This window comes from Ciconia boyciana, chromosome 3 (assembly GCF_034638445.1).
Source record: "Ciconia boyciana chromosome 3, ASM3463844v1, whole genome shotgun sequence".
Taxonomy (NCBI): Eukaryota; Metazoa; Chordata; class Aves; order Ciconiiformes; family Ciconiidae; genus Ciconia; species Ciconia boyciana.
Genome location: NC_132936.1, coordinates 62,195,086 through 62,222,939, shown reverse-complemented (window position 1 = coordinate 62,222,939; position 27,854 = coordinate 62,195,086). Strand labels below are relative to the sequence as shown.

Genomic DNA, 27,854 nt, shown 5'->3' with positions numbered 1-27,854 from the left:
TGGTGGTAGATCTCCATTGAGAACCTATAATGCTGGACCTGAAAAATTCACATGTAGAAACTCCTGGTAGAAACATGATGGCTGGTTGCAAGAACACAGTAATCCCATCGAAGACAGATGGGGTTTTGCAATGCCAAGACAGAAACTTTAAACCAAAAGCTTAAAGACCTTGATTAATGATCCAAGTTGCACCTGGAGGCAGATTAGAAAATCATGCATAACTGCAATGCACTGTCAATAACAAGTAAAAATTCAAAACCAGATTCTGAGTGGTTTGAATGGAGCTATAAACATGTTATTATAACCCAGCAGCACATAAGCAAAGTACATCTGAGAAAAACTGTCAGCAAAAAAGAATAAAATAGCATTTTAGGCCCCAAACTGCCTGAAAGAATCCAGAACTAATCAGTGATCCAAACCTGCAAATTGCTCTAAAAAAGCTGATCAAACTCTCTTACTCAAGGGACTAACAACTTCCCATATTTTGTCATATGCATCAAATTTTGCACTAGTGCTGTTGCCTGTGGCATGCCACAAGAACCACAGAAGACTAACAGAGGCAGGGTGAGCTACATTTGACATGTGCTGGCATCTGTCTGAAGCAAGGAGAGATGCTCTCATTGTGCTCACTGGTTCAGTTACATTGTGCTTAGCAATACAAAAAAAAAAAAAAAAAAAAGACACACACTGCAAAAACGTAATTGATATAAAAGCAGATGAGAGAAAAACTGTTTAAACATTTAGTATTATTAAACTATTATATACAGAACTATATCATTTTATTACATATTGATATATTATTTCATAACATAACACATTATGTACAATATAACATATAGTGTATATACTATATAATGTACATACTATAATTATTATATTATTACTCAATATTATTAGGAAAGACAAAAAGACTGATCTACGGGAAAGTAAAAAGCCATCAGACTCTGCTGTGAAAGATGCACCATTCCTGTGTCTGCATCGATACTTAATGATTGTTTTTGAGTTGGCTGAACAATTAACAGTGCTTTTTAAAGGAGTAGATAGTACTTATGTAGTCAGGGTGACTTAAGGAACATCATGCTGACACGAAAAGCTAGCATTATTCTGCACGGCACTGCACTACGCTGTGCGAACATACTGTTTGCCTCTATTTAGCTGGAAACATATATAGCCATGTAAGCCCCCATGTAGATCTGTCCTCAGGGACCTTGCTTCTCTTAGGAGCCTGTCCCACCTAATTTCTTCTTTAGTTAGATAAATTCAATATTACAGTGCACTATCTCTCTCTTCCACTATTTCCTAACCCTATAGGTGCTTCAGTAGCTGACATTAAATATTCCCAGCTACGCACCCTCTCTCTTCTGGAGAATCCCATCAGCGTTTCCATCTCTCCAGTGGCCACAAGCCCAGTGCCTCCCTCACTCCAAGGACCCACTGAGGCTAACAAACTGCAGCCTGAGTAAGATGAAGTAGCTAAGGCCTTGATTCCCCATTCCCCAGGGAGGGATCAAGAAACCAAGCTCAAGTAGCCAAGCAGTAGTCTAGATAGAAACACCATCTCTCCCTCCTGCTGAAGGAATGTTGCTTTCCAAACACTTCTCAAATATTTAATCGGAAAAGAAGACAAGCAGAGAGCATCCATGCATGAAGACATGTACTTCATATACGATAATCATTGCATAAAATACTGAAACACTCATTGTGATCCAGTTTCTATTTAATTCCCTCTCAAGTCAATGTCTCAACCGTTAGGCTGGAGAGTAACATGTATTCTCCCCCTTTCCCCTCAACCCAAGAGTTACTAATGCAAAATACCTGAACAGTGGGTCTGCTCTCCCTGATTGTTATAAAATAATCATTATCTGTATCTACCCAGAAAGTATTAGCATGCTGGAAGTTCATATTCATTAAGTTCCCTTAATTAGCAGTACTAATTTATATTTTTTTAAAAGTATCACATGTTGATAATCTGTAATACCCAAGAGGCTGTAATGAACTGTGCATGACAGAAGTTGAAGGTAAATTAGCAGGCACCCTAACATCTTAAGGCTCAGATCAAAATGCTAGGTCTGCAGATCTTGAACACAAACATGTTTTAAAGATCGCAAAAGGAAACACAGCGCAGAAAAGACTGTAGACTGAACCCTGGGCTACTACCACATTGCAGTTTTGAACCTGTGCTGCATAAAAGAAAAATAAAGGAGCACATCATATTTGGAATACACAGAATAACACTAATTTTTTTTTTTTTTTAATCTGAAAAGTAATTTTACATGATGTCTAAAATTCAGCATGGATGTACTTCAACAACAGAAAATGCAGGTTGGGTGTCTCAGAAGCATTGTCTCACAACAAGTACTCCTCTAGCCTTCTACCTAAAAAGGGTCAAGCACTAATGATGAAAAATATTGGCCAACCTACTACAATTATCTTGTGGCTTTATGTATGAAACAGCTCTGCTAGTATTTCTTTGTAATGATGCCAAACAGAACAATTTCTAGCAGATAAAACCTACCTTTGATAGACTCTATAATGGCTCTGACAATAGCCAAGGACTCAACCCACTTCAAGAATGCCAATCTTTTGTCCTACTACAATATATAAAGCTATACTATATGTATTTAGTATTTATAGTATCACACCAGGTACTCTCTAAATCACTGAAATTGCCATTAATAAAAGGAAGAAAAAGGACTTTTGTGATAATTTTGCACTATTAACAACTCACCAACTGACTCCTAGAAACACTTTTCCCCAAACAAATCAGAGAAAAGGCGAATGCTTCATGCTCCCTCTGTCCTCTTCCTTTCTCTTTACAGTAACTATGAAGAGACGCTAAGGACCAAAGGGGGCAGCACTTCCCTCTTCTATCCCTCTCAAGTTGGAGTTTTACATGGAAGAATTTTACATGAATGAGGTATCCTTCTGCACTGGAAGGACATATCGTCTTACTTCCTGAAATGTTTTGGAGTAAAGTCCACAAATTATTTTCAAAAGTCTCCTAAGTTAAATTTGGGAACAAGACCCATGCTCATGAATCACTATGGTATTATCAGTATTATACTTAAAAGAATGAGGTAGATGTCTAAAAACACTTATCAGGACAAACCTTCTAAATGCATTTGTTCTGTTTTGCTTTTTCAAGCATAGTTTGAACATACATTTTTATAAAATTCTGAAAAGTAAATGCCACTGCACGCACTTCTTGCCTTGAAGATTCAAGAAGAAGCAAGTGACTAAGGTATGTTGCAATGAAAGATGCACTTCTGGAAGATGCTCTGACATTACAGCAATGGGAGCGAACATGGAACACATAGCAATGAGTGCTACACACTACAGCACCGCAAAATAGCACTATAAAACATCCACAACATTTTGATTTGCTTTAAAAGAAAAACCCAGTCATTACAGAAAAGCCTGTAAGAAACTTCTGTAACCATGGTGGCCCCAGGAAAAAAAAACATCCCTGTTCTAGCAAAACCAGGTCATACAGTCCATCTTCGCCTACTGATTTCACACAGCCTTTTAGCTTCTAACAGTCCATTTAACAATAAAAAGTAGAGATCAGTAAAAGTCACACACAATTTAAAGTAAAACTATTACGCTTTAATGTGTGCTATTTCATGAACATATTATCTAGCTTGGAAGAACAACAATAGTCTATCAGACTAAGCCCAAGACTTCTCAGCTGGAATGCTAAAGGCTACTCTGACTTTTCACAACCAATTTGCCATGTCCCACAGCTTTTTATCTCCTTTGTTCCAAAACAGAAGGCAGATCACCCGGCTCACGCGCTTCATAAAACACAATGATCCATGAATTGTGAGGATGCTTGCTAGGCCAAAAAAGGTTACCACCACTAGTAGGAGCTGAAGAATTTTGCACCTCCAAACCTACCTACCCCTGGACTGTGGCAGAGCACCACCACGTTCCACCAAGCAGTGGAGTGGTGATACATGCACGCTCAACTAATAAAGCAAGATTATAATGTCCATAACAATTCATGCCACTTGCGGTCCATTCTTTCTGTCATGTGAGAACACGCAGACAGAAAAAGACATCTATTATCCATACTGGAAGCTGAAGCTAATCCAGGAAGCTGAAGCGGATCCAAAAGCAGCAGAGCATGCCAGCTGAACCCGTAAGAGAGCCACGCAGGGGGACAGAACAAGCGGCAGCTCCACTGAGTTACAGACAGCTTAACTACAGCTTAGAAAAGACGACAACGCAGGGAAGAGCTACATGATGTAAAAGGCAAGGAAGAAGCTCTGCAATAAGGAAAGCCGAGGGCAGCTGACAGTGTGAGCCCCTGGTGCATGTACCACTCCGCATGAAAGGAACACGTGTGCAGTTCAACAATCCTCAACTCATGACGGGAGAGCATGTCCCAATGGGAGACTTAGATATGGAAGAAGACTTAGTATTTTTCTATTGGTCACCTTCAGCTGTCCTGTTAATTTTTCCCAAAAATCTGTTTCATATATACAGCTCATTAAATACAGATCAAAAGAGATGGATGATAATGCTTACTGTTAAAAAAAAATGAATATTCCATTCTTTTAGAAAAATATTTTCCCAAATGGGTCTCCACCTGAAGATCTGGACAGAGTTTTTATTTAGTAATCGGCATTTTCTTTAAAATAAGCTGTATGTGTTACACTCAATTTCTGTTTTAAATAATTTCTGATTTTCCCTTTTGGGGAAACAAACCTTTTCATATTTTGATTTTCACTTTATTAAATGTAGATACAATCTGTAATGAAAATATTATCTATAAAAAAGCACTTACACTCACATGTGTTATACCCATAAATATGCCCTCAAGAATGCTACTTACACAACTTGATTGTGAGATGTCAGTCATCTAACTGTGCATAAAAAAAGAAGAAACAAAAGGAAAGAAAAACACAGAAACCATCCTGCAGCCCCATCTAGTGCATAAGTGAGAATACTTCATCATTGACAAGTGTAAAGCTGGTATTATTTTAGGTCAGGACTTCCCAAAACGTGGCCCATGAGGTTTTGGTATGCATCCAGAGGTGGTATAGCAAGCCACATCACTGTACTTTCTATTTAAAGTCTCGTAAGACAGCTGCATGGTGATTTGCATGGAATTTTAGAGCTTTAGGGTCAGATAATGGTCCATTATCCATTTAATTAGATAAAAGCATGCACTGTGACTCATGGTTCTTTAAGATTGTTTTATCTTCTTTTTGACATAATGTAACCCCTTCAAAAAGACTGTTCCTTTCAAAGAGAGTGGAGCAAAGTGAATTATCTCAAAAATGAAACAAGCAGAGGACAAGTTTTAAGGACTTGGCTGTTAGCAAACTATCAGATGCTGGTGGAGAGCAGAACTGGCCTCTTTTCTTAGTCCACACCAAAATCCAGTCTGTTCCAAAACGCATACAGATCAGAAAATGGTTCAGAAAATCAAAAGCTGATTTGTCTTCATGACATGCTTTAGAAATTGTTTTTTCTATGCAAGATGGACAGGAACAGAATGGTGAGTGAAGCATGAGACATCGTATTTTCTCACACTCCTGGTAAGCTGATCCCAAAAGGTGACTGCAGCACCTTCTCTGCAGGGGAAGTTCAGACCTAGCCAAGGATGAGGGCAGCCAGAGCCCTCTGACCCAGCAAGTTTGGGCTGCAGCACATCCAGCACGGCCATCGGTCCATCCCTCCTATGGGCAAGTGGCAACAAGCTAGCACACCTTCATCTCCTGTGCAAGCTGTAGCTGTGTTTGGGTTTGGTCACAAAAAAATTAGGAAGCTGAGGCAACGTAAATCTGTGCGTAAGCAGAACAGACACAAGAGAATGGAGAATCGAAAGCCAGCATGGACCTGTAGTTAATTCATAGTTCAGACATACCCAAAGATTCCCAAATGCTATTTCCAGATTCAGACAACCATAAGAAAATTTGTAAATTCCACTCAGAGAGAATGTCTTTGGCTCTCAAAGAAGTATTATTTATTTAATCAAAAAAGATGGGACAGACAGAAAGGACCTGATGGCTTGTGTCATATAGGTCAAAATTCTCCTTCCTGAAGGGAAGTGTTAAATTTGTCAATTTTGTTCACTTTTCTTCCCTCTAAAAGCCACTGCCAAGGGACAATTTAATGGGATTTACAATACACTGAAAGTATCACCACCATGCACTAAAGAGCTGTAGTAATGACTAATTCTAGCCAGGGTACTTATTTTCAACCATTAACGTATTTTCTAGTGCTCAGGAGAAAGTCAGGAAGAGTATCTTCAGGCTGAAAGCCTGAAGCCTAAAAAAGCTTAGGTGATGGTAATAGATTTAACTACATACACTAAATACATCATTTCTCCTTCATTATAATTCTGAGACTGAAACTTATATGCAGGTGCAGGGAAACTATGAGGCTCCACTCTGGGTAATCCCAACAGAACTTTTCATTTTTAGTTACAGACACCAGTTAGTAGATGTGAAACTTATGCACCTAAGAGATTTTAAGGCCCCTACAAACCTGGTATCTAAAATTAAAAATGTAAGTGGGATGCATTCAGGGCGCATTTTTAGGCTCCCTTTTGGTCAGACATTCCACTGCTATTTTCATTTGCTGTTCTTTTCTCCCATTTTCTTTCCTTCCTCCTCTATTCACTCTTGTTCTCAGTCACAGCAATGCAGAGAGGTAGGCCACGCCACTCAGAATTTAATTTCCATGCACAGTATTTCTGGCAGCATCTTCTTGCTCCTTCCAGAAAGGTATCTTATGATTTCACCAAAAGAACACATCTTCAGCTTGGTTTCAGTATAAATACAGTTCCAGTGATTTCTCAAACGCCTATACATTTTCCACTTTGATTTTCCCTCATCTTTTAAGAAGGTAGTATTTCATGTATTCTACATATGAAATTCAGAAAACCCACTTCAGAATACTATGACTGCAAAAATGCAAAGCCTGGTTATGTACTTAAAAGCCGCTTTTCCCTCTTCTGAGAAGACTGGTGGATAAAATTCCTGTTGACATGGGAATATTAACAAGCCTGAAATGCAGTGTATGTCTGCTATATACAGTGCAATGTTTTAGAGAGATACCTATGCTACCTCTGAACAAACCACAGGTTATATTGCATTGTGTTTGCCCTAAAAGCCTTGCCTAACTGCTGTTTTCATTATTAATTAATGGCATAACTGTTATTAGTGAGCATTCAAATACCAGGAAATTCAGAATACCTTTTCCCAGTCCCCAGTTTCCTGCTGCTTTGTAGAGGAAATGTATGTTCTGTGTTACTTCTTCATGGAAATAACCACTAATCTTTCTGGTCTTTGACTCCTATGACCTATTATCTTGATGTTGAGTTCTTGACTTCACTGAAAAGCCTGTTCACTGCTGCTTCAATAATTTAGTTCTCCTACAGTTTATTTGTCATGTAGCCCATACAATTATTATTTCAAGAGATGGACTCACAAAGTTTTGAAGTTACATAATAGTTTTACATCATTCTCATTGACGCAGTGCCTAAGCAGTCATCAAATACAGACGAAGAAAACTTTCTTCATTTATTTTTACAGGCTCAGCTATACAATTAATTTGCCACTGCCGAACCCAAGACATAGGCTTACAATGCTCTACCCGTTCTGCAGTAACTTACTCTTCAAAGTATGTAAGGTATATCACTTTACTCTAAATGATCTGCCAAAAGAAGATGCAAGTGCAAATACAAACCTGCACTGTTAACAGCCAAAGCCTGAATTTCCTTCAGTATCTTTATGCTCGTAGTATGTCCTGCTCCATCCACTGACTTTTCTATACAGATACACAAAGCTCCTCCACCATACAACATGCAGAAAGGTCATCTCTAACACAGGTCAGGATAGCAGGATCACAATTTTCAGGGGAATGTAGAACACAAAAGACTAAAACCAGGTTTTGCCACTATCCTGATGTCTTAAAGAAGATGGCTACAGTTCGGTCTGAACAACAAAAGTGGATCAAGAACCTTCTGAAAAAATGCAGCCTTTCTTTCAATTTACAACTATATGTAAAAGTAATTCCAAGTACAATTAGTCACATTATCATGGTGCATATTCTTTACTAAAGATACCAATCTCAGAGATACCATTGAAATGAGAAATGAATCCACAACTCCAGATGTAGCAGCACACGCAAACACTCATTTAGCATATTCTTGAAATTTTTAATGTGCAACCTGACAGGGGAAATTTGATTCCTCCAGTCTGCCACTGAGACATACTTTGGTGGCCATGATTACAAATCTAGCAAAAGTTGGTATGGTAACTGTATCCACAGTCTGGAAAGTATCACAGAAAACAGTGCTTAAAGCTAACACGTTTCTGATACGTCTCACTAGGATACAAGACAAAAACATCATACCAGTAGTCGTAACTCTCATCCCAGTTGTCAAAATGAACCAGAAAACGATTGTCCACCATGTCTGTTACCGTAGCAACACAAATGAAAGTCGGGTTCTTCTTGTCTACGGCTTCCAGCTTCATCCCCACTCGAAATCCCGACGGAATCACTGTCTACACAGAGAAAGACATTTAATTGAAGATAAATACTATAAATCCAGAAATCTCCCCAGTGTCCACAATCAATATATTCATGTAATTTCTAAGTTTCCCAATTAGCTGCCCCAACAGAGTGGCAGCAGCCTAATTAGTTGACATGAGAGATGCTCAAACACAGAGACTAGTGGTTTCTGAAATACAAAAACCCTAAACATGTTGCTAAAATTAACTGCTAAAAAAACTGTGTTGGTTTTAACTCTGTCTTAGATACTCTCTCGCAAAGACTGTGCTTGTTACACATTATGGTGCGAGACACCGTACTAATAACAAGTCTTAAATTTCATTTAATATACCATTTCTGAATGTGCCAGATCAGATGTTTGAACAGATGAGTAAAAAATTAATGGCTCAGAATTGCAGAAGTGAACTGAAGTGGAGAATGTTATTGAATTTGTTGTAAACATTTTTATCTTAAATTTCAGGTCTCAAGTCTGCCACCACTGAAATGTGCTGTGAGTCTCTACCACACACATGAGCACACTAGCAACTTTCCACACCATTAGTAACTAGTGAGTACTTACTGCATTCTGGTTTTCAAACAGGGATTTAGGGGCAGCTTGAGCCTTGCATGCCTTTAGGTACGAGGGCCAGCTGAATTCTTCTTCCTTATATCCTAAATAAGGGTCATAAAAGAAGGGCAAGAAATGACAGGCATGAGACACAAGGTGCATGCAGATGATTTGATCATAATTGATGAAAATACTTTTTCCATCCAGTTCTGAACTGTATCTTACAACTTCAAAACTGAAAAGATTAAGCACTGTTAACTATTTATTCTAACTTTATATAAACGACACTGGGAAAATTTACTTTAAAACTACTTATTAATTCTACCCCAATATGAACTCAATGAGTCTCTGAGGGAGCACTGGTTTGGATTATTAAAAATTTTAGCAGGACACACTTTGGAGGAGCTTATAGAGTTCAAAAGAAAGTTGATGAAGCTTTTCTATTTTTATTTGGGCATCTGGTATTAAAAAGAGGAATCATGTTCTTTATTTAGGGCTGGCCGAGCTTCCTTACCAAAATGTCAAGTTTTCCTTACACTAACTGAGCGAAATACTCTGCTTTCTTGAGCTGCACATTATTAGTTTCTTATAGTTGGCTAGGACTGACATTTGAACTGTTCCTAATCTTCATCTGGGAGGAAGAACAGTCATATAAATAAAGCACTAGGCAAGAACTCAGGAGATTTCAGATCAGTTTCAATTTCACCTTCAAAACAAGGAGGGGAGCATTTCTTACAAAATCACTGCTCTATCCCTGATCTCCGACCTCGCAGTCCTGGCCATTAAGGGAACTGAAGGTCCTCAAGGGGCAGAACATCTAGGGGGAGCCTAGAAACTAAAATCCGTAATTCTACCAGGTATCAAAAATCAGTCTCAGTAAGATATCAATTTTATACTGTAATGTCCCTCCCGTCGAACAAATCTCTCCAAGCAGCACAGGCTATAAGTCACCTCTCTGTCTCCCCCCAAGAAAACTGCACCTTATCACCACCTCTCTTTCTCGCAGGTACCAACTGAATTCCCTTTGGTGGTCTGACTGACACACACACAACCAACAAGCTTGGGGCAACTGCTCTCCAGCTGCTTTTCAGTCTGTTGCTTCTACTTCAGAAACAGCAAAGGGTCTACAGGCCCCAAAGCTCTTCCCACTATGCCAGTCAGTCTAATAAAAGAAATTCCCTCCTCCTACAGACTTTACCCTACTACATCCTCAGGCTATCACTAATATAGCATGACCACTACTAGCTTTAAAACAAACTCCTTACATTCTATCAGAACAGTTTCTTACACCATCAATGCCCCAGGACCCCTTATGCATTTACAGTGTAAGCTGTCCCCTGCATGGACTTTCTGCATTTTTTATTCTATGCATACAGCACTTGGAAAGAAATCCAAATTTCCGTTGATAGTTTGCCTCTTCTAGTTTCTTAGAGAAAAAATAAAGCAATTCATAATACATTGAACTGCATAAAATAATTCACAAGAAACTGTTTGTACTTCTAATCTATAAAACAATGCTGAGAGTTGTCAGTAAATAGCCTTTTTCCTTTATTCACCTGTTAAATAATAGTTATAGGAACATTTATTTTAGTTCACACGTTACAATCCAGTAAAACAAGACCAAAACCACCACCAATTTCAGTAAGTGACTGCCTTAACTACTGAAATGTGTCACCTCTTGACTATTTGAAGAGTTACTCAAATACGCCACAAACAACAGCTCTGTTTAACTTTCTGAGAAACTCGTATTTTCCAAGGAACCACAAGTAAAGAATCCTTTAACTTCACCTTCTCCATATCTGTCTTTCTCAGTTTTCATTTTAAATATTAGCTAACATAAATTAACCTCCAAGTCCAAACAACGATACTTTTCTTTATACTCCAATTGCCTCTTGTCTTGATATACTATAGCTGTATGTAGACCAGTTGAAATAGTTTTTAAAGGAATGTGGTATTGAGGCTTTAATTTTCCCTTTGTAATTCTAGCGGATATTCAAACCTAGCTCAAAGCTCACAGTCGACAACACAAAACTCCCACCTACTGCATGTGTGATGGGATCAGGTACTGGTACTGGGACAAAGTCCATGGAAAAACAATTGGTTTCAGTAGATTGTGAAACAGTTTCTGGACAGCATGGGTCTTCCAGTCACCAAGTGAGAAAGGAAGATCTCTAGCTCCTACCTCATCTCTCAGAAAAGGACCAAAGGTGAATTTGATCTAGTCACTGCAGATATAGAACAGCATTCACTAACTAAAACTATGGGCTTTATTAATTTCCAGTCAATTTACAAACACACAATGTGAAGGCTAACTGGAATTATATAATTTGTTAAGTAGACTAGAATAGACTATTTCAGTTGGAAGGGACCTACAGCAATCATCTAGTCCAACTGCCTGACCAATTCAGAGCTGACCAAAAGTTAAAGCATGTTATTAAGGGCATTGTCCAAATGCTTCTTAAACACTGACAGGATTGGGGCATCGACCACCTCTCTAGGAAGCCTGTTCCAGTGTTTGACCACCTTCTTGGTAAAGAAATGCTTCCTAATGCCCAGTCTAAACCTCCCCTGGTACAGCTTTGAACCATTCCCATGCGTCCTATCACCAGATCCCAGGGAGAAGAACTCAGCACCTCCCTCTCCACCTCCCTCCTCAGGAAGCTGTAGAGAGCAACGAGGTCGCCCCTCAGCCTCCTTCTCTCCAAACTAGACAAGCCCAAAGTCCTTAGCCGCTCCCCACAGGACATGCCTTCCAGCCCTTTCACCAGCTTTTTGTTGCCTTCCTCTGGATGCATTCAAGGACCTTCACAACCTTCTTAAATTGTGGGGCCCAGAACTGCACACGGTACTGAAGGTGAGGCCGCACCAACGCTGAATACAGCAGGATGATCGCCTCTTTTGACCGGCTGGTTATGCTGTGTTTGATGCACCCCAGATGCGGTTTGCCCTCTCGGCTGCCAGGGCAACGCTGCTGACTCGTTGAGCCTGCTGCTGACCAGCACCCCCAGGTCCCTTTCTGCGGGGCTGCTCTCCAGATAAGAGTAGATAAGAATCTGGGTTTTTTATAATCTAGCTTATAATATACCTTCTATGAATCTGAATATTCTTCTCACTTTGATCTTTCTTTCTTCTTAATGATTTGTTGGTGAACTTTTATTCTCAAGAGTTTGTGAAACTACACCATTATTAGGACTATATGGGCTCCTGGAACAGGACTTCAACGTGCAGTTCATGCCTCACATTTCTCACTAATGCCTGGTTTTGATGGTGATAGGATCATAAGTCCTGTTTTTAAAATTCACTTTTGGTTTGTTTACATGCTTTCATTTCTGTTGATTTGCTAACACCTGTTTTTGTTTAAAAAGAAACGCTACAGAGCTGTATTAATTTTCCCAAAAAATGTCAATGCAATTTTTACTTTGGGACCTTCGGTGACAGACAGTTTTCAAGGCTCTCCCTTCTCTGCCGACTGCACAGCAACTCCTCTGAAGTGGTTTCAGAAAACCAGGCGGCCTCCGCTGCACCAGCTTCTCCCTTTGACATCCAAACAATTCTTGGCCTAATCCAGGCAAAAACCCAGCAGTATTACCATGGCAGAGCCCATGATAATTCTGGGAACACACACACACCCATCCCCCCTCTGCAGGTTTCACCTCTGCGAGACAGAAAAATGACCTCCTTTGCACACAGGATGAACAGCATCCTGAAACACCATCTTTTTTCTTCCCACGAAGCCCAGTTTGGTTTTGCAGCTCTGCTCCCCCGTGTCCGCTGCAAGCCCAACGGCAGCCGCCTGTTGCCTCTGCTGCTATGGGGATGGCAGACACCCCACCACGAGCCCTGTCCTGCCCGGCGGCACTGAGAATTACCTGCCCCTTCCATTTTAATAAACAAGGATACAAATATGTACCAGAAAACATCTGGAATAATGTTCTTCCTTTCTCATGTCCCTCACACCCCCCACAGTCCTCTCCTATCACAATAAATAGCCTCCTGTCCCTCACAAGGAAAGATCGACTTAGACCTGTTTGGAAAGTTACCCACTTTCAACCCTCCCAGAAAACAAGGAGTCAGTTACCAGGCCCCGAAATCCCCCTGGAGCATACCCTCCTTACAATCTCCTCCTGTGGAGCAGGACACTTCTGCCCAGGCTTGCAGGAACGATTAACCGGGGCTGCCCTAAACAGAAAGACGGCAGGAGTGTCTGCTCCTTTCTCAGGCCACCGGGTTCCAAATATTTTATGGTGTAAACCATAAAGGTCATAAGTTTGCATTGTATCTGGAAAACAAATGGCTACTAATGCAAACCTTTGAGTCCTCCTGTGAGGTGGTATTTTATATAAGATACTGTGCCCTATGTCATTAGCAGTATCAGGTTTAGTGTCTGTATTATTTGCAATGGGCACTAAAAAGAAATCATTATTAAAATGTCATACCGCATAAAAACATATGTAATCTGTCCAATCCAATAAAACCTCACAAAAAGCCCCAACAACCTAAGACTGACATCTTCTCTCTCCCCTCGGAATAACAGAACTCCACAAATATCAGTAAAATGTAAGTAGTGAAAGCCCTCCTGCTGAAAAACTAGAAAAAATATGTTTAACTGACAAACGGCTGTTTGCCCTCAGCCTCCTTCCAGTGCATGACTCTACCATACTGCTTGTTCTTTCCTGTTCCTCTTCCATCCCACGTGCAAGCTAGGCTTGCACTGCGACAATGGAAGAAGTCCCACAAGTACAAGAGCAGGTTTCAGCAATCACACCATACCTCATCAATGATGAAATGGCTTACCACGGAGGTGAAGTGACAGAGCCAAGCCATGGAAAGGGCAGAGCACTTTGCAGGTCTTGGATAAAAACACCAGAGAACAGCCTTGCTATTCAAAATCAAGAATATGTCTTGGGGATGGTAGGAGTACATAGCTGTGCAGGATGACAACCAGAACCCTGAGAATTACCATCATATATCCTCCTAACTTGTCTCCCTCAATACCTCTGATAGGTTCCATGACTTTTCCTAAGTAAAAGATCTATCCACTGCTTCAGTATGTTGAAAAATAATAAACATAAAGAACAATCTTCCCACCGTCTTAAAAGTAGAAGGGAAACTGAAGAAACTTTTCATGAAAGTGACTCAGAGACAGACAGTAACTTTCCTCCAGCAGCGATAATTCATTGTCAACGAAAGTTCAAGCTTTCTAAACCAGACATTTAAGATGGAACAGATGACAAACCTTCATCACATATATAAAACTTACTAAGCATGCTGTAATAACAACAATAACTCTATAACTGGGGACTACTTATTTGCTACATGTAACTTGTTACTTCAGTGGAGGCCAACCTTCTGAGAAATTCTAATTTATGTTCAAGAAACTGCTACTTCTGCACAGCCACTTATACAGAACTATGCCCGATGAAAACTGGAGCGGCAGCACAGAGCACTCCTGCCTGCAGCCAGACTGGAGCTCACGGAGTGCTCAGAAGAGCAGCACGTGCTCCTTCATACTCCTCCAAGGCTCAGCTGCAGAAATGCCACCCTCTCGCACACTGGCAGGCCCTCTGCCTGTACACTTTCAGTGGCTTTACTCTCACCTTCTGCACCCCAGCAGTTACATCCACAGTTCTCCAGTAATGCATCCTCTTGACTCTGTACACTCATAATTTTGCAGCCTTTCGAAACCACATTATCCTACCCTCACTCTGTATGTCAAAACACCACATTCATTTATTTCTCACTCTCCGGGCTTCAGGACTTGCTCCCTTCATCCCCACATCGTCCCTTCCTACCCCAAAAGGAAGCCCATTTATTCCTTTTTTTATGGTACAGTTCAGTGCAGACGTACCCCATCTGCCAAAATAAAGAAGTTACATAATCTGAAATAGAATAATTAAGCAAGCAAATTACACATATTTCAACATGTGTATACCATTTACATAAACGATGTACAAATTATGCTTTCAGGCTTGTAATCTTACCCTTTCTTCTCCCTCCTTTTCTGTTCATTCCTCTTTTGTCTCTATTTCAAGCTTACTCTTTGTGGCAAGAGCACAATCTTTATTAGTCTGTGCCAACACATGCACAATAATGGTGCTCAATATCTAGTAATGAAAATATCGTAAGACCTTCTACTAAAGGATTCTCAGCTGCCTGTGAGCAGCTCAGTTTAACTCAGTTTAAACATACATGTCACCAGTATGCTGCCAATTCACTTGCAATAAGCATTCATTTGGGGGCTATGTTTGTTGTTTAACTTTCTTTCCTAATGCCTTATGAATTACTCTTACAGTTCATTTTGTTTTCTCTGAATTTCCACTGAACAAAAAAAGGTAGGATTTCAACCTCAAGATTTTGGCAAAACTTCAAGTAGAGTTTAATTTGCCATGTTCAAATACTCAAATGAACAAAAAAGTTTCTGCCAAAAAAAAAAAATTACAGCATTACACAGATAGCGTCGATCTCACAGCTATGGAAAACACACACATTTCAAACTAAACAATACCTTTAGGTGGATGAAGCTTGTGACCTGTTTTCTCACACCATCCAACGGGATGAATGTCTGAAGAATCAGCATTCACCCAGAAATCGTAACAATCTGGGTATCCATCAAAATGGAGTCGTATTCTGTAGCCACAAACCTAAAAGCAGGAATGTACAACATACAACACTATGTTTTAAGATGCTTGCCCTACACATAACAGCTTCTGTTCAGTATTATGTATAATAACAGTGTGTTTTCAGTCAGCCTTTTACTTCTGCTCAAGGCAACACTGGATGAATAAATTCATTTGATAAAAAGGAAAGAATAAAAAAGCAAAGCAATTCTTAGTCTGAGTGCCTCCTCTTCTGGTGAAAAGAATTAACTAAAAGCTGGACACTGCCATTAGTGTTCAAAAACTTGAAAACTGTTCAACCCAACATGAGAATAAAACAGAAACCCTACAGAAGAGCATGAATACATTTGATACAATCATGAACAAAGCGCAGATAACGATGCTCTCAAGCTATCCCGATTAATCAATATGCAAGAGAGCACTCAACAATAACTATGTTCAACAGTCTCTCCAGAGAGATACTGAGAACTGTTATTAAAGATGAGAAGTCAGTGGAGGTATCCCCTAGAATTTCATTATTCCATGAAGTAATAAGTTAACCACTGAGAAGAAGAGAAAAACAGGATGCAATCCCTCTCTCTGTACAAAAGTTCTCCACATCTTCCTGAGTGCCAAATGCCATAACTTTCCTGCAGTCATCAGTGAAAATCTCCCGACATCAAGGTCACCCTATTTTGTATTTAATTTATATTCTGACATAACTTTCAGTTTGCCATCTCATAATTCTGTGGAATTCAGGTCATCCTGCAGTAAAACATGACCCATCACTTAGTGCCGAGCACAAGGTACACAAGAAGTACTCAACCACTGACACACCATCCACAAGAAAATGGAAGAGATATCCACAGAAATGGGATATGACTATGGGCCACGAAGAGATCCAGAAATGGGAACACAAAAGCCTAGGCTATTAAAATATAAACTGCAAAATTACAGCTGCCTAGAATGCCAGTGATACAGAGCAGAGTACCTACCTATTCCTGTTTCCTCATTTTAATTCACAAAACAAAACCAAAAAAGGATCCTTGGTAAAACTATGTAAAAACTAACGTAAGGTATGTTTGAAAGACATACAAAATGTAACTGGGAAACAGGTTCTCATTTATACTATTAAAAGCAAAGAAGCTACTCATAAGAAAAGTTATTTCATAAACTTCAGCAAAAAGACAAACTGAGATTATATTGTATACTAACTTGTAGAAGTTGCCAATACAGGCAATTTCTGAGGCCATCAGCCTGAAAAAATTGTAGCACAACTGCAAGACAAACAAGTGTTAGGTATTTGTATTAGTGAATGGAGCAACCATTAATACTATCAAACTTCCATAAAACTGCTATATATCAGTTGTCAACAGTTTCTTCTACTTATTTTCTCTTTTAAATATAGATAAAAACTACAGGATTACAGAAAAAACACACATCATCCAACTAGTGTAATACTGTTTTCTCTAGCTGCACATGTTAAATATATGTAAATAGTCACTGCTGCATGGCACTGGATATAGTCTTTGCATGTCTGTCAGGTAGATTTAATACAGTGTTATTAATTTAAAAGTCATCTTCCCACATACAGTTTCTGTCTGCTTGTTAGGGAAGAGCGAGCACTTTCAGCTGCTGCTGTTTTGGTTCAGTCTCTCCTGCAATCCCGCACTACAGCTACTCGCAGCCTCTACTTACCTCAGACACCGTGAGAACACAGTATATTGACTGGTGCTCGGGATCCACGCCCTCCAGCTTCATCCCTACTTTGAATCCGTTTTTGTTGTATGGGAAAGACTGATACTGCAATGAAAAAGAACAGTTTCAATACTTCTGAAAGTATACCAGAGAAAGACAGAACATCTTTATAAGAAAAAGAACAATGATAATTTATTATTCATGTTTCTGAAAAAACTAATAAATCACTTTAAAATAAGTTTCACGTTTTTAAAAACATACAGTGGAAAAGAGAACTGATGATTGTTCGAAAAACACATTGATACTAGAATGACTTAAAACTTGAGAGTATGTAAGAAAATTATAAAGAATTAGTAAAAAAGTTATTCAAGGGAAAGACGATGACATGATTTGCCCTCACCTTTTTTCACTAATTGTCAATAAAACATTTTAACAATGTAATTATTTATTTTTCAGCCTGTACAGTGACACCTTCCTGGTGGTCACCATTCCTCTAATAATCACAACAATGATGCTCTATTTTGCCTTTTCATTTCCACATCTCAGGCCATCAAAGATGAACTGTAAGGCAGAAATATGAAACATTGTTTGTATGTAGCGATGCCCTCTTTGATGTCATTTTCTCCTTTATATGTTGAGTCCAGTTTAGCTAGCTTTCCAGGAATATTTTTGCATCACAGGAACATGACTACCCTTATTATCACATTACAACGAACCCAGAAGAACATCTTTCAAAAAACAGAAAGTGAAAACAAGGCTAAGCAGAACGGATGTTTTCAATCAGAAGGCATCAGTGTCCCATGTATCATGCTCCCTGCCCTCTGTTAAAGAAAGAAGGAAGCTAGCAGATATTAAGGTTAAATTGGAGGGAATATCAGAAAAATAACTGACTAAAACTGAAGAGGGTTTTCCACGGGTTAACAAATCCACAGCCAGACAGTTTTTATGTCCCAAATGGTTATAGACAAAACACACAAGAAGCATCTTCTATGCTCCCCCTTCCTTCTGTTCCTGTCTAAAAGTTACACACAGTCCCTAGCCACCGGCAGACCCTCTGCGGTCAATGGGAAGAGAAAGGTACCAAGGGAGGTAGTCGGAGAGGTCTCACCTACTTGGAAGGAAGGGAATCCCCTCTTCGGTGGCTTTGGCTGCAAGTGATAAAACTGAGTACTAAACCCAGGAGAAAAAAATGCAGTGCATGGCATGAGAGCAGGAATATGCAGTCAAGGGGAAGGGAAATAGAGAACCAGATCAGTTTAAATCAGCCTAAAGTGGCCAGCTAATAAATGTCTAACCACCGCTCTAAGTCCCTATCTAAAAATAGCTTGGATCATTTTGTAGACTTCAGTTAAGGGATCAGAGTATCTGACCACACTACATGCATTTGGAAAGGTATTTCATCCTAACATCACCACACTTAACATTTTTAATATCAATGAAAGTTTGATGAAGTTACACTATGCATAATTCTAGATACATCCTCAAGAGGAATGTAAAAGCAGAGCTTTTTTTTTTTTAAATCAATAAACTGAAACTTCTACAGTTCATCTTGGTGCACAGACTTGCAGTTAATGCCATCTATATCATAAATACCTCACAGACAAAAAAACCTCAGTGGAAAACTGAAATGCTAGAAATACTGACACATTGAGGAACAGTGGCCAAAAATGTAACTGAGGTTTTGCAAAAGCAAGCACAAATAAAGTTACAAAGAAACGAAACAATTAAAAAGTTGCAGATCTGTTTATCCTTTCATTTTTATAATAAACATTACTGTATAAACAATACAAATTCTACAAACAATACACTAAAAATTAAGCAATTACCACACAGGTATTTCCTGAAATTTAAGACATGAATTATTCACTATTCTTCCCATTGTCAAATCTAAAACTTCTAAGGCAACACAATCTTAATTTGGTTTCTGTTACAGAAAAATAACAGGCAACTTTTAGAAGACTAGTAACTTTAATACTATTTAACAGATTTCAATTTTGCACGTTATTCTCAACGCATCACCCAAGGTAAATCTATGACAAACACAGTAATCGCACATTATCTTTACAACAAACATTTAAAGATACTTTGTTAAGACGAGATAACAAAATAAGAGTAAAGGTAAAAGGAGTCATCATATGAGTAGATGGAAGACTGAGGGTTAGAAATGCTTATGTATGGTGCAAGAACATACACAAAACTCAAAAGATTACATCAGGGGAGTTGGAGATTGGAAAAAAAACCAAAATTAATCGGTCAATAATTTTGTTTTACTGGAGCAATAAGGCTGTCAGTCACAGCCTAGAAATGACTCTAAGATTTAAGCACCAGGAATTGGCAAGGACCCTCCGTTATCCTGACCATTCCTAACTAAGGGTACGAAAAAACTCTGTGAAAAGTACTGCTTCTGAACTGGAAAAATAAGGGAAAAAAGAGTAATTCTCACAATCCAAACAGAAATCAAGGATTCAAAATCGGTGGTAATGTTTGGAGGTTGGGTTTTTTTTCACCTTACTGTTACTGTGGCTTGCTTGTCCATCTGTAAAATGGAGAAATACTACTTGGCCGCTTCTGAGTGTTATTAAGAATTCTCTCTCCACTACAGGCTTTAAATACTGCACAGTAAATAAAACCTTAGAGTGACCCAGGGACTGAAGACTTTAAAAGAGAATATTAAATAAGATGCACTGCATGAGAAAGGTACACTGTGGAGAAAAATAAAGGAAACAGTATATCATCACGTAACTCTAGACTTTACCACCATGTGCCGCACCCAGAAAGGCTGGTATATGCCTGTGTGCGGCAAGAGCATTTCATGGAACTTCAGACAGGCAGAGCAATGCTTTGTAAATCTACCTTCCAGATAGAGACACTACTTATCCAGATTTTTTTCTTGTTAATTTTTCAACCAGTATATAGCACAGGGGGATATAACTAAGGATGGTCAGGTAACTGTTGTTCTTGCACCTACAAATCTATGGATTCTGTACATTGCAATCCTAGTTCTTTACCTTTGTACCTCAGTAACATCTAAAAGCATCAATTAAAGGTCAGCATCACACGCACATGTAAGCTGAAAAGCTAATCCCTGCACAAAAGATTGAAGTATAAAGCAAACAGAAAGAAATAGATGCAAGAAACGGATGACAAGAAAGAACAGAATTATCAAAAAATAATACCGGATATACATAGCAGAAGTACAGCAGCTGAGACATGTTCACATGTTTTGCCAGGTTTTGCGAGAGAAGAGAACAGCATGGAAGCTTTGTGGATTTGCAGAGAGAGCTCTCTTCCAAGCAAGAGAGACAGCACTAGAGAAAGCACTGAAATGACAAATGACATAGACTACCATAGCAGGCAAAGGACAAGCAAGAGATGATGATGTGACATCCAATCAGATGACAGGCAAAATGGGAACAAGCCAAACTAGTATCTGATGTAGTAACAAAATATAATGTCAGCAGGAGCTGCAAGAAGACAGGTAATATAATCAAAGCAACAAGCCAAAAGTTGACCTTTGTACCACCTTTCTAAACATATTTAAAGAGAATGATATGGCATGAAAAAATGAGGGTATGTATCAGATTTTTAGCTTCAGAGATTAGAGGAAAGGCTAGAACTTGCAGATTTTGGAAAAGCATCTGCTTTTTGTAGTCTCAGTTGACAGCATTCACCTACAACTACAGAATTCTCCAAAAAAGCAGAGAAAGATAACTAATTTCACATGGCCCGACTATCCTGACGATTGCTGATGGATAGCATTATTTTAATCATGTAGGTTTTCCCCCAGAGAAGTGCAAGATCTTCAAATTCTTTTTTTTTAATTTATTTCCTAGAAATGTCATGATCTTAGGTGGTTGACTGATTTAAACTTCAGAAGGTCATACCTCTTTAAAAAGCTTAGTAGGTACTGCCACGGCCTTTTCTTCCTCCAGATAAGATGCCCAACACCATGCTTGCCTCCCTTTAGAGGGTACAGCTGTAAAGAAGCATACAATGGCAAAAGAATTCTGTAACTGTTAACTTCTCAAGAAAAAAAACCCCAACACTTTGAAGTTTATAATATACCTATCTCAAATCTACATTTTATTAAATGCATTCATGGTGTTTCTCAGGACTTACTTCAGGAAAAGAAGTAGGTCTGTAGGTTTAATGGCATCAGGAGCTTGAAGGTTCCTGGTTTGTACAGAAAGGTTTCCAGCAGTTCAAATCTTGATTAGTAACAAAAAAAAGCTCTTTCAGGTGACAAGAGCAACTTACAAAGTCTTGCTCCCTGTCCCTTTTCCCTTATTGCTCATAAGAAGCATTAAGATACACAATTTGCAAATGTGTAAAAAGATCAGTTCAAATCACAAAGTAGCTCAATATTTTCAAATTTTTTTTCTGAAAATTTCTTTTCCTGGAAAGTATTTTCAACTGGATAGCACTCGTGACATGTTTTTTCAAAGTTGAAATACTTTATTCTTTAACAGTATTAAGAATGTTTCTAACCTACTCCGTCACTTTGCAGTTTGATGTTTTTGGGTGGAGAGGCAGTCTCCAAGCCATCAAAACTGTCGCCCACTGCTTTCTTCCCCCATCACTGCATTAGCGTATGACAGAAACCTCCAGTTTCAGGTTTGCTCATATAGTATGAACACTCACATACACTTGCATAGTAACTAATATTGTCTACAGTCCATCTTAATACTGGCTAGAGTCACATCAGTGAGTAACAGTTTTTAGGCCTTGAAAATAAGGCACTAACTGCACTAGCAAAAGCCAGGAACTTCAAAAACAGATGGCTTGTGAAGCTGGCCATGTATCTATCTACTTTCATACACCTCCACTCTGCTCTACTGATCTTCACCTAAAATGCCTCCTCTGCACATGCAGCTTAGCATTTCAGACCATAAGTTCATGCTGCCAGGAGGATTCCTCACAGGCCACAGTATGATGCTGGCCTGATCCTGACTGTTAGCTACTCACAAGAGAAATAAGTCTTTTAAGTAACAGTCTGGCTAAGCATTTTTATGATTAAAACATGAACCATAACAATAGCGATGCTAGCCTCTCCTGAAGAAAGCTGATAATGTAACCAAAAGATAACAAATTTCAGAATGACAGCGCTCGCTCAACACTATTAAAGCACATTCATCTTATTTGTGATTTACCCAGTTTTTATCTATTACATTTAAGAGATGTGTTGCTCAGCACAATAATACACAGTTATGTGCTTGGTTCTGAATATAAATTCGTCTTTTATACCAAATCTCTTGTGCTGAACTGGCATTTTCCCAAATAAAAAAACCAGAAGAAATCTGTACAGATCATTCTGTCAGTGGACAGCAGTGATTTCCATAGCGCATCAGCTTTGTGCTTCTATCTCACACACTTATCATCACCTCAGCTTTGGAAACAACTGTAGAAATAATATTTATATTTCAGAAGCAATTCTATCTCGGGAGGGGGATCTTCCATTACTTTTATGCGTTGCATCTTTGATCAGTATTTCATCTGCCTAGTGTGCAGCAGAGCTACTTGGAGCTCTGTGCTGATTAGTGGCCCGGCAACTTCTGGTAATGGCTCCCAGTCTACAATAAGAAACACTTTGGAGGGCAAGATGTAGGTTTGTGCTTGGTAGACCACTGAGGTATAATAGCTGCTGATTCTCCGATTCTTCCTATACTATCTATCATACTTGAAAAAACAGCACTCATTTAAAATATGTTTTATTATGCTGCTTGATGCAGCGTATGTCCCTCTGGACTGATTATAGCAATTATTCCTAAACAGTTCCATAAATGTGTCTATTTCCAGCACATACTGTAGATACAAAATTGATCCCCAAGGAAACAAAAGTAAACTTTCACTTCTGCTTAATACATGTCTTTCAACATCTGGGAACTCAGTGGGTCTGATTCCTTTTAATACCGGCACTCTGTAGAGGGATGAAAAAAACCCTAAAATGTGCATCAATTACATTTACACTCACTATATCCTCCTCCATGCAGCCAGAGGTATATAAACCAGGTCTTTGTAAAAGGTAATCAATCTCCAAGTGATGAGTTCTTTCCCCCAGTTTTCACTTGGTTCTCTCAGTTCTTCAATCCTTAAAACTTAACTGCTATAGATAACACTGGCACTCTCTTTTTACAGAATTGAAAAAAATGTATTCAATAGGGAATACAAATTCAGTGAAATAATGCTGGCAATTCACAATAAGAAATGGGTATTACCTAAAGAACTGATAGTTGATATTTTTGTTTCATAATCTAACTTACTTTGTTTCAAAACTGTTATTTCCCCTTTTCTTTTTCTCCTGGCTCTCTGCGAGACTCTCAAGATCCTTCCTTCAGGTTTGTCCTCCTAAATTAAAAAAAGAGTACAGTAACATCATTAGTTCAAAAGTCTAGTGCAGTAAAAATGGAGAAACCCAAAGTTTAACTGTGACTTCATTTAAATGGCTACTGACATAGCTCTCTGCTACCTCAAACAAACCTGCAGATGTCTAATAAAAACAAAGCGAGCCATCAATGACAAATCACAGCAAACACAGTGAAAATGACAGACAGGACTCTCAACACCCAGCACTCAGCCAGCCAGCCTTCTCTAAACCAGGGACAGATCATGAAGCCTTCAGCAGGCCTGGCTGAGACAGAGATAAATAGCAGTATCTTTGATATGTTCGCGCTTCCAAAATAATGGAAAGGAAAACCTCTCACAGCTTTAGTCTGCTTTTTTCAAATGTACAGTTGCTTTACTAAATACAAAATGGCTAGCACCTGAATAGATGAACAGAGTAAGTACTCATTTGGGAGGACAGATGCATGGAGGCAAAGAAGGTGTCCCCTGACTTTTGCCTAAGATACTGCCAAACAGAGGGCTATGAATTCCCTTCTGGCAACTCTAGTGTCTTCAGCTTTTTGACAATTCAGCAGTTGCAGAGCTCTCCCCTTCTCCCTCAAAACTGTGCTCCTCCCAGTAGTGTCACAGCTATTGGGAAGAAAACAAATATTACAGGAAAGCAAACATTATGGGAAGGTACTGTGATAAGTTTATTCTAAAATGAAGAATAAATCCAAAACAAAAAAAGACAAAAGGTGCCCCAAAGCACATTATTCTGCAACACAAAACAAAACCAAATTTTTAGCTATGATTTTCTAAGGCAAATTACACTATGAAAATCAAAAGTATTCTCTTCTTAACTGTAATGTAGCTTTCTTTGTAAATAAATTATTGGTCTATAGTAATTTATTCATGTGCAGAGTGACAAAGTAACAGGTGTTGGGAAATATGTACTCCTATTTTTCTATGCTGAAGACATAGCAAGTCTAGGTTAGTACCATTTTTCCTTTAAATTCTTTTTGTTCTGTTCTTAAAAAAGGAGGGAAAGGAGATAAAAAACAGCTCTTATCAGTTCATTGTCAGTAACTGCAATTTACTAATGAGGCATAATTAAATTGGTAAGTGAACCAACTACTTATTGTGGCTCTTGTAGACTGACAAAGTTACTGACATTGCAATATAAGGCAAAACTCCCACCGAAATACTTGCAGGAATGGGTTTATCATGCATACTAACAGCTTCATCAGGATTCTCCTTCTTCTCCCCGTTATCCCTGGGCTCTTCTTTGAGAGGTAACTTTGCTTTTCTTTTCCGAATGCTTTTGGAATCATCTTCTCCATTGCATTCCACACTGGGCTTTTCCTCCTTTGGTTCTCTATTACAAGAGTTAAGACAATGACACAAAGCCAATATTATTTCACTTCTCATATTCATAAAACAAGTAAAAAGCGAGTAAATCTGAAGGTCAAGTGTTTGTAGGTCCCAGGGTATTATACCAAATATATTCTTAGAAATACTACTGATAATTACATCTGTCAAAAGAATTCATCTGAAAGACATACAATAGCAACTGCAAAAGAAAAGCTGTCAGCTTACGCTGAACAAGTTCTGCATGCTTTAAACAGTGCGTCTTTTCCCATGTACCACCAAGCCTCATGGAGAAGCAAACTGTGAAATGTTTAGGACTGCAGGGCAGTTTACAGAAAGGAAAGCAAAGGTAATTGTTAAGGCTGACAAACCCAATTGGAAAAAGCTGGTATGTGACTGTACAAATTGCTAAACAAGCAAGCAGAACAGAAAACTTTGAAACAATTAGCTAAAGAGGAAGGAAAATGCACAAAATCATAGATGTTAAAAACTGCAATAATGCAGTAATATGCAATACAGAATGGACATACTAACACAAATCTTCTTTTATGATGAGATGAACTGCACTAGCTGAAAGAAAAGGAACTGAGAAACTACAGTACGCTCATGTTTTCACTCACTGTCATCTATAACACAGTTCTTGCACTTAATTATAATTAACTTACCACACCAACCACCTCATTACTGATTATCTTAATTCCAATGATTATGAAACAGGGTGGGAGTCTGACACTGATTCAAGCATTCCATAGACTGTTTTACCTCTTGCATCTGACAGCAGAACACAGCACACTGAGCAAAAAAGACTGCCTTCAACATCAGTGTTAGACAAAACCAAATGTTGTTAATGCATTTACATGAAAAACAGTGAAAGAACATTATAAACCGATGAAGGCTCACCAAAACATGGCTGCTTAATATCTCCCTTTGCCCCACCATTAACATTTTATCCCACCACTTTTATCTCATGCTGCATTTATGCCAAATTCTTTGTTTCTATGCTTTATAATAGCACCTACTTGATTTTTACTTGCTGGGCACATTTCTGGCTGCAAAATTTCCCTTCAGGAACAAATTCTTCTATGGTACCATAGCGGTAACAGTTTTCACAGAAAACAAGTCCATCCATTTTTGCAGTTTCCTTCAACCTTGTGGGGATCCCTGTCTTTTCTGAAAAGGCTGCACAATGAAAAAAGTAACTTCACTTAGGTAGAGGTGATACATTTCCAACCATCCTCAGCAGGCCTTGCCAAGCAAACAGAAAAACAGAAGTCACGCCACTCTTGTTAGAATGAAGAACTAGGAGTTAGTATCTGTATGGGGTCTGTATTCCTGACAAGCAAGTTGGGTTTTCATATTGCAACACAAGAGAGAGGAAGCCACCCATTTCATGCTTCTGTCATCACTGGCACATCGACACTGCTGCTGTTGTGAATTTTGTGACAGGCACCGTGCTGACTGCCCAGAGTCATCACTGCATGGAGTCCATCACCTCATCTCTGGCTGACATGCCTCATTTTTGACCTACACTTAGGGTTATTTGGGGAAAAGGTTTGGAGGGAGTTATCTTTCAATAGGTGAACTTACTTCTGGAAGTAAATCACTGACTACATTCTACAGTCTCTCATAGCAGTAGCTATTGCTCAACCTGCCTGAGGTCTACCAGAAGTAAAAAATCACTTATATGTAACTAAGAATTTTTCAAATACTAACTTACTCACTCATCCTAAGCTACAATTTCCCCACAAGAGGCGTGTAGCCTAGGAGAGGATGCTGTTTCTTTCACTCACAGGCACTGAAGTACACATGAAGCACTGTCAAGTTCTCCAGCTTCTAGAGCAGGTCGTTGACTTTGCACCCCCTCAAAAAGCAAATCTCAAGTCACAAGCTATTTCTTTTGCTTGAGCACTATACTGTCTTTGAAAGAGAAGTAAAATGAACTCCTGTGTGCAGACTACCTCCACTAGAAGAATATATAATTTACGTGCTATATTTACACTCCAGCATCATTAGTGGTTCAAAACAACTATTTCCTCTCAGAATGGAAAATTTTAGCAATAATTTTATCTTTGGGGAGGATTAAATTAATCAAGGACAATGTAAGGTAGTAGTAGGATGCTTACTTGGTATGTTTATGTGTCCATAAACACACTTTAATTCAGTAGCAACATTTTTTTTTCGCTTTACTAGACCGTAGGGGATGAAGTTGTATGCTTATAACCGTGATCTCTCTGTCTAAGGAGAGAACCTGTTGTGCTACTACGCCATCACACTTGCCACTCTCATCACAGATTTAAATCTTGAACAACTATAATTGCCTTGGAGACAGACCTACAGAACAGAGTAGTTGTGGTCTGAAGCTTCAGACCTCTCAGCTGAGGCCCAAACTACTTTCCCACTGGTGTAAATGTTTCACCTATTCACAAAAGTCACTCGACAATTAAGACTTAATGGTGGGGGAGTTGCAAAGGAAAACTTTCATTGACTTTGCTTATCGTGCTTACACTGACGATTACTAAACCAAAATCTTGAAGTCTGCTTTTCAAAGGACTTACAGAATGTGTATTTTAAAAGAAAATTGATAAAATATAGTATCAACCAGGAAAAAAACCCTAGGTAGTTGTAAGGAATCGCAAAACCAGTTGTGATATTCTCTTTCGTGCTACTCCATCATTGCTGGAGTCAGTGTTTCAAAATTTTCAGAATTTATGACCATGTAAACCAACTTTCCTTGAACAAAAAAGGTGTTTCCTTACATCAGTATTTTAAATCCAGGAAACACCTCATTTGGT

General features: G+C 38.9%; 1 protein-coding gene across 6 annotated transcripts in view; it reads right to left on the bottom strand.

The window, feature by feature from the left end:
- The window catches only part of L3MBTL3 (L3MBTL histone methyl-lysine binding protein 3), an 86,368-nt gene that overhangs the window by 34,798 nt on the left and 23,716 nt on the right, over positions 1–27,854 (bottom strand). For all 6 annotated transcript variants that reach the window (XM_072855839.1, XM_072855840.1, XM_072855841.1 and 3 more), the window contains exons 4-11: positions 26,082–26,241; positions 24,931–25,069; positions 23,631–23,715; positions 21,255–21,346; positions 17,371–17,475; positions 15,582–15,717; positions 9,089–9,180; positions 8,371–8,522 (exon numbers count right to left, since the gene is read on the bottom strand). In XM_072855839.1, the coding sequence (XP_072711940.1) occupies positions 8,371–8,522; positions 9,089–9,180; positions 15,582–15,717; positions 17,371–17,475; positions 21,255–21,346; positions 23,631–23,715; positions 24,931–25,069; positions 26,082–26,241 (961 nt within the window). The remainder of the gene's footprint in view (positions 1–8,370; positions 8,523–9,088; positions 9,181–15,581; positions 15,718–17,370; positions 17,476–21,254; positions 21,347–23,630; positions 23,716–24,930; positions 25,070–26,081; positions 26,242–27,854) is intronic.